The sequence below is a fragment of the Phaseolus vulgaris genome, chromosome 2 (genome assembly GCF_051622355.1).
Source record: "Phaseolus vulgaris cultivar YP4 chromosome 2, ASM5162235v1, whole genome shotgun sequence".
NCBI classification, from domain to species: domain Eukaryota; kingdom Viridiplantae; phylum Streptophyta; class Magnoliopsida; order Fabales; family Fabaceae; genus Phaseolus; species Phaseolus vulgaris.
Window position 1 is genome coordinate 30,183,997 of NC_143499.1, and position 8,495 is coordinate 30,192,491.

Consider the following 8,495-nt stretch of genomic DNA (forward strand, 5'->3'; position numbering starts at 1 on the left):
TGTTTTCTGAATATGGATGGCCTTAAAAATGAGGAAGAATATGAGGCAAATGAGTATTAATAGGTTAATTGAAGTGAGTGAGTCCTTATAAGGTTTATTAATATGAATATGATAAGTTTATTAATTTGGATTATGGTGCATGTTGATTTAGGTGATTGAAGGAGGGAAAGAATGGGAATGGCAACAGTGGGGTTTCAAAAGTCTTGGGTTGTAGGACGATGGTGGTCCGAAGTGACTAGGTGTAGTAATTAAAATAGATGGGAAAAGTTGAGTTGGCATAAAGGTTAGTAATGTTCTTTTGAAAAGTAAGATATCTAAGAAAGCTAGATATTCATGCCTGCTTCGTAGAACACTGTATAATGCGATCAAGGACAGACAAAGAAGAAATTATCATTCTGTCATGCATGCACATTATGCAGGGTTGCTCCATACTCTTGCAGTAATTTACTGTACTCTATTAACCACAGATTACCTTCAAACTAATAAAAACATTGACGGGGAGAAGGGAGACATAACGTTCAACTTTTAAATATGTATGAAAAGTCATACCAATAGCATCAGAGTTTTTAACACATTGTTTCTATTTTTATTGCTCTTCGTCTAATCTACTTCGCATGTTCAAAAATATTGAACCCTATAATGATGAGAGGTAATATAATCATTATTAGCTTCTTCAGCCAAGGAAATCAAGTTAAGAGAGCTCCGTTAATATATGAATCAGATGATACACCATTCATTAATACTTGAGACAAAAGAATATGATTATTATAGATGTGTTTGAATATTAACTCACTTAAAAGGTATACTCATTTTTTTACAATTTTAATTGAATCCAATTAAGTCATAAGAAAAAAAAACTAATATCATACAAATTACGGAAACCGGCTAATTAATTGTATTAAATTTTACCATTTTTTTTAAATATTGGCTAATTGTATTAAATATTAAGCAAAATTATTGTTATGATGTAACCAAGTAAAAAGTTGTTAAAATTTTATTATATTTGAAAATATAATGTGATTTTTTTGCGTATAAATGAGATATGATGTACATTGTTATAGGATAATTAAGTGTAAAAAACAAAAACAAAAAATAAATTTTTGTGAACTTGTAAAATGTATCTCAGGGATGATGTCGCTCTTATAAATAATATTACTTGTACTTTATAAGGAAATTCAAAGATTGTATATAAGAATAAATAACTAAATATTATTTAAGACACATACTTAAGTAAAAGTATCTATTTATAAAAGCATATCCCAATACATTAATTACATTACTAATCACTTTTGTTTTAAACTAGTCCGTGAAAAGTACCAATAATCCTGAAAAAATGGAATGAAAAGTCAGGTATTTCTAGATTTGTGTCATCGTTTTTGTCTTGCTTCTCTTGTATATCGATTATTGTGTTAGCATGCATGATTAAATCAATCACTTTCCCAATATCCCAACAAGAAATTAAAAAAAAATGAAAAAACTTCATCTACTTCACCATGTTGCCGTGTGCAATAACTCTTCACGCACCACCTCTATAAATAAGACCAAAACGCACCGATTTCAAGGCAGCATCAAACCAAAACCCCTCTTTCTCCCTTCACAAAATAATTCTACTATTATTAGTACTATTTTCAACATTTTCAAAAAAAGAAAAACCATGGAAGAAGCAATGAGGCGTCTCAACGGTGTGGCTCCGATTCTCGGATCCGACCCGAAAGAGTCAGCTGTCGGTGAAAACCCTAAACGGTCCACCGCAGTCAACAAGAGGACTTTAAGAGAAGACGGCAGCGGAGCCATGAGGTATCGTGGCGTGAGGCGCAGGCCGTGGGGACGTTACGCCGCCGAGATTAGAGACCCTCAGTCGAAGGAGCGACGATGGCTGGGAACCTTCGATACCGCGGAGGAAGCAGCCTGCGCCTACGACTGCGCCGCCAGAGCCATGCGCGGTCTCAAGGCACGCACTAACTTCGTGTACCCAACTTCTCCGCAAGCTTCTTCCGCCACCACCGAACACTTCTTTCATTCTTTTAATAATAACAACTTCATCAAACACTCTCCGTCACTACCCTTCACCAACCACCGTAGCCGCCACTCAACCGGTTCCGCCATGTGCTTTGACCACCCTAGCGCCGTTGACTTTTCCTATTCCAACCCGCGAAACCCTTCTTCCACACTCAATATGCTTCTCCTTCGCGACCTCATTAACTCTTCCTCAAACAACCCTTCTCTGCTTTCTTCTTCCACCCACAACTTCCACGACCAGTTCTACAACAAGGGTGCTTCTACTTTTTCGTCGTTACCAACTGTTTCTTCTTCTTCTTCGTCACCTCTTTTTCCTAGTTATTCGGTGAATTATCCTTTTGAAGGCTCTTCGTCTGTTAATGTGAACACCCTATGTGGAACTAATTTCACTGAAAAAGGTGATGATGATGATAGCGGGTCTGGATTTTTCTCTCGAGAGTCTTCGGATTCGGGATTGTTGGAAGAGATAGTTAACAAGTTCTTGCCCAAAACAAAGCCTAGTAAGTGCGAGAGTTTGCCAAAAATGGAGGTTTTTCGAAACCCTCAGGAGTCCCTTCTTCCTTCACTTATATCTGAATCAACACTTGTTTCCACCGTGCAATGCTCTGATGACACGAAGAAAGGGTTTCAGAAGAATGAGAGTTTCGGTGTTTCTTTCGATCATCAGGGTTTTCCCATGCAGAAATTTGACAGCTTTAATGGGTTTGATAGCGTGCAGGGTATGGCTCTGGGGAATGAACACACCATGGCGAATCATGCAGAGAATTGCATCGTTGAAGATGTTTTTCAGTACCAAGAGCTTCTTAATTCTTTTGCAATAAGGATGCAAAATGCTTAGTTTGTTTGTTTCTGATATTAGTTGTATATGTAGTCAGGTCCTTGAATCTGCCTCTTCGCAACTTTGGTTTGCTCTTTCAATTTGAAACTAATTAATCTTTAGGGTTTTGTTATTCCTTGGTTTTACAAGGTTAATTAGTTTGCTCTAGCTTACTTTGTAGTATGCCTCTATTATATCTATGGATAATTTGAAAGCTTTATATTTTATTTATTGGTATGTTGGAGCTGGACAATCTTGAAGTTTCTTCACTACTCTAAGTTTTGTTTTTTGTTATTCTACTCTGAGGATTGTAAAGTTAATGAAAAGTGGTTAATGAGCACGACGCACTCAAGAGTAAAGTTATCAATGTGTTTGTTTGCTACATGATCATAACTTATGCGTTGACCTTGGAACTAGAAAACTTTGTCTGATTACTTAAAACCTTTTTTCTGATTTGTATGGATCTGCTGTATATTCTTCCTTTTATTTGGAGAACATAGTAGTCTGGTTTCAATAATGCCTGTTTGTGTTGTCTTTTTCTTTAAAAGTGCTTGTTGCGTTCTGCTGTTTTGCTGTGACTTAAAAGAGAGAAAAAAGTGGTAGTAGAATTGGTTCTTCTGGGAAAAAGTGTAGCACTGAAGCTTCTCATTCAACCAAAAAGCAATAGCAGCCAGGGTGAGGATTTTTGGTTACAGGACAACACACGGTGTAAATTGTGTAGAAGGTTTATACACATATGGACATATACAACTTTGGTACTAGCACTAAAAACAAAATAAATACTAGAAGAATGAAGTTCCTGTAACCACAATCTTGTGCAAGTTTCCGGTTAGGAATCACAGGGCATTAAATGTTCTACTACCTTCGTGCAATGCTACCTTAGACGTATGGGCCAAGTTGTCTCAGAAACTTTGATAAATGGGGAATAAAGATGACATTAATTTATTATAGTTGATGGATCTCTGACTTGATTGATGAGATTTTGGTGGAAATAATTCTCTTACTTCACAATCTTGTTAACATCTTGTAACTTTCAAAAAATAAATAAAATAGTATTGTATTCGATGAAAATTACTCATTAATTTTTATAATTTGTAAAGAATGTTAGTCTACTTTTACAAAAATATCTTTATTGAGGACGGTACAAAAATATCCAAATAATTTTTGGTGGTATAAATTTTAATTAAATTTAATATTATATAAAAAATAAACTTTAAATTTAATTCAATTTTATAAAATTAACTTATGTATTATCATATTATTTTCTAACATTTGAAGCAATAATAATGAGTAATTAAAGTCAATAAAGGTGTTATAAAGTGTAGGAAGGGCTTAAATCATCATCATCAAATATAAAATAATATTAACTACTTTTATAAAAAGGAAAGAACGAAAAATACATTATATTCTACTTTCATCATAAATAAATAAAGAAAAACACATTCATTTCCAAGCTTTACAAATAAAAATCAATATAATAATTAAAGTATTTGTTTTTCAAGTCTTTTATTATATTTTGTATCGATTTAATACACATTTACTACAAATTGTCATGCGCATTTCCTAATATTAGTTAAAAAATGTATATTTAATTCTAATTCTGAAATTTTGATACTGAAATGTATTAGTAATTAGCATTTATGAGTGGTGAAAGAGAAAGAAGAGAATGTTATTGGGGTGAAGGGTTGTGGCTACTATGTTAATTGAATGACATTGATGTAGGGTTTTAACTTGATTAAAATGGCATAATTGTCTAAGTAGGGTTTAGGACCAGCATAGAAAAAAGTAAAGTTGAGTTGTGGAAATTAGTAAAAATGAATTAGTTAGCTGGGGACTTGGTTATGAATAAGGGTTATGTGGAGGTCCGTGTGATTTTTATTTTGATTGGGAAACAAGAAAAGCAAGCGTGTTACGATATCTAATATTGAATTCCAGAACAAAGTTGCTCAAATTTATTACCATTTCAAACAACTGCTTGCAGATTCAGAGGAGTTAAGACTTCCTCTCTTTCTCAACATATTGTTCTTCAATGAGTTACCAACTTATCTTCCCAAAAATATTTCACATATTTTCTTCCAGTGCTTTAAAATGTTTCACAATATTTATTAGTTTAAATAATATCTAATTATTTTACTTTCTAAAATTAATTTCTATTTAATAATTTTCTTTTGTAGTGTATGTTCCTACTAGGGAGATAACATCTAGAGAACTATTGAAGCCTTCTTCTCCTTCCTTCGGTCGGTCAGGTTGCTGGGTGATGAACTGAGATTCTTCTCGTCCTCCTGCTTCTCCTTCTGCACTCGGTCTCGGGTGAACACCGGATGGTGGGGTTACCTGCGAAGGCACTCCGACACTCAAGTCATAAAGCAGGTGATCAGTACTCTGGTAGGTAAACAATAATAAATGACATACCTTTCTCCTTGGGATGTGTGCTATTTATATTATTCTAATGGGCTTACCTTATTGATTATGATTAGCGAAGTGAATCTCGCTTAGGGTTGTATTACCTAATCCTTAATGACGGATTAACTTCACTGACCTTGGTTTGAGCGTTAACGGTAGTATGGATCGGTCGGCCGACCGTGATTCTACTCGTCTTGGGCGAGCTTACTTGTCTCGGTCGGCCACTCTCAGGACACGACCAAAATTATCGGTACTCAGTCAGATTCTCCTGGTTCGGTTAGGTGGACTAGGTCTCAGACAACCAAGTGGGTCTCGATCAGGGAGTCCACGTGCCGGTCTTGCCCATACCGGTACAGTGTAATTATAAATAAGTGAGATAAATTGACGTTTCTGGTTTCAAATATGTTATTATATAAATTTTGATAATTTTATATTTTTGGTTAATGATATAACTATATTAAGTTCATTAATAGAATAATATATAAGAAGATATAATAGAAGATAATTGAGTTATTATCTTTATTTTTTAAGTGATTATTTAATTTTTTAATAATAATAATAATAATTTATTTATTAGATATTTGATTATATAAAAATATAGTTTAAATAATTTATAATTTAATTTTTACTGATATTAGATTTGGCTTCATTTGAATATCATTCTCTTTCTAGCCTCTTTTTATTAATATATATGTAAATTTTTTATATTTATTGAACTCTTTAGTTTTCATGATTCTGTCATACATACATTATAAAAAAATTATTAAATAAAAATTAATTTTAGAGATAAAAATAATTAGTTACTATATTAACTAAATTAAATATTATTTTAAATATTAAGAAAATTATTGATATTTAAAGTAATTTCTATTATTCATAAAATTTATTATATAGTTCTCGAATGGGGTTGAAACTAAGAGAACGATTGTCCTTCTCATCGGTTGGATGGTTTATGCTACTCAAACGATCCCTTCATACTTTCTTCACTCCTTTGTTCTTTGTTTTCGTGAACTCTAAACTCGGATGGTACCTGCAGAATACACTCTGACGTTCAAGTAAGATTTTGATACTCGATGCAATTAGTATTGAATGATGATATACCTGATTTTTAAAATCTGTGCTATTTATATGATTATTATGGATCCTTTATTATTGGATTGAATTAAAGATTTAGATCATAATTAAGAATATATTATCTAGTATTTAATTATTAATTAAATATATATATATATATATATATATATATATATATATATATATATATATATATATATATATATATATATATATATATATATATATATATATATATATGAAGTATAACCTCTCCCATCTGGAACTGTGACCAGTTCTTTCAAATGCTAATTAAATTAAACAACTTTGTTCCCGAATTCAATAGAAGATATCGTAATGGACTTAGTTTTCTTGTTTGCGAATCAACAGTGTTACACTAACTACCTCCTCCTCACACTTCTTCACTGTAAGTTCCACATAATTCATTCACAACTTCAACCTTCCTAGTATATGCTGTGCTAACCCTATTTATTTTAATAATCAGAATTTAATTAAGTTTTGTCTTCTTTCTCTCCTTCATTCAAGAGTCCCACATCCATCAACTAGTCGTACATTTCATTTAAGATATTGGTGGTGTGTATGGAATGTTTTCCTTTTGGTTTTCTCACCCACCACCACGTATATTTTCGAATGAAGAACTCTCACATCACCCCTAAAAATTTCAAGATATTCAAACAATTTCATGGAAACAAAATTATATTTTTGTAACTAAATCATCTAAAAAGTATTTCTGTTTCTCAATGATATTGCCATGCTTATGATGAACAACAACTCTATTATTATTCAGACTATTACTTTGTATGGACAATTTAAAAAATTAAAAATATCACCAACTAATAAAAATATTAAAAAATAACTTTAAATCTAATTCAATATTATAAAATTAAAGAAAAAAAATAAAATTTGCATCATTTATATCCTATAATAAATTATTATTTCAAATAATACTATATTTAAAAAAATGCGTACATATTTAATTTATGGTAACCACGTGTCATAGATATACAATGTATATAGACATAGAATACAACTTAGTACATGTATCCACCCACCCTGTACCATGTACAGTTGGAATTCCAACCCAACCGTCTCAAAGCCATAACTGGAATAATGAGAAATACTGACAGTATTTCTTTTTACTATTATTTTTTTTTTATCTCTTTCTGCTCATACATTATGTACCTTTCTATCTTTTTCGTCCTACATGCATGACGTAAATAAATAATTTTTGTAGGATAATATATATTCAGAATTCATATTTTTATATAATTATATTATAATTTTTAATATTATAATTTTAATATTTTTTAATCATTTAATTCTAAATGTATCTTTTATTATATATATATATATATATATTAATTTTTAAATTTATTACATAAAAAATTATAGAATTTTATGAGTTGTTAAATAATTATTTTCTTTTTTTTATTCTGAAACAACATGCACTACTATAACATTTGGGTAAATTCTAGTACCATTTACACTTTTATTTCCCTATCTAACATTCTTTTATTTTTTATTTCCCTATGTAGCACCATTTCAAAAATAAATAAATAAATAAATATTATTTATTTATTTATTTATAATTTTAATTTTGAATGCATTAAAAAAAAATATTTTTAATTTTTAAAATAGTTAGAAATATAATTAATGAATAAAAAATTGAGTTTTTACAAAATAAAAAAAGTAATAAATTTAAAATGTTTAGTTTAAAATTATTCTTTTTAAGAATGAAAAAAATAAAAAATTAAAACCTACAACGACATAAAAGTTGAATCTATAAATATAAATTAGTATTTGTTTTTATTGATAATGTAATCATGTTAATCTTAAGTAAAAAATACAGGACATAATTATAAAAAAATCAAAGTCAATTAGTATTAATTAATAGTGGACACACAAATAATATTGAAGTGTATACCTTAAATGAAAAAACCTAAAAAAAATAATGCAAATGTTACACTTAATGCTTAGAAATGAGAAGAAAAAAAATGCAAAAAGAAATAAGTCTAGAAAATAAAAACAGCAACAATAAAATAAAACAAAAAACAGAAAGAAATAAAGAATGACAAAAAAAAAACAATAACTAAAAACATAAATATATAAAATAAAGGCAAAACAAAATAAGATAAAGATAAAGATAAAAGATATAAAAAAATCCAAATAAGATAAATATAAG

At 30.2% G+C, this 8,495-nt stretch overlaps 1 protein-coding gene across 1 annotated transcript; it reads left to right on the forward strand.

Moving 5' to 3' along the window:
• The first annotated feature begins 1,570 nt into the window (after positions 1–1,570).
• LOC137809688 (ethylene-responsive transcription factor ESR2) lies at positions 1,571–3,067 on the forward strand. Its single transcript, XM_068610784.2, has one exon. The coding sequence runs from the start codon at positions 1,655–1,657 to the stop codon at positions 2,855–2,857; it is 1,203 nt and encodes a 400-aa protein (XP_068466885.1). The 5' UTR covers positions 1,571–1,654; the 3' UTR covers positions 2,858–3,067.
• Positions 3,068–8,495: the final 5,428 nt, after the last annotated feature.

Excerpts from the sequence above, each read along its gene's own strand:
- LOC137809688 (XM_068610784.2), top strand. The coding sequence starts at position 1,655 with ATGGAAGAAGCAATGAGGCGTCTCAACGGTGTGGCTCCGATTCTCGGA.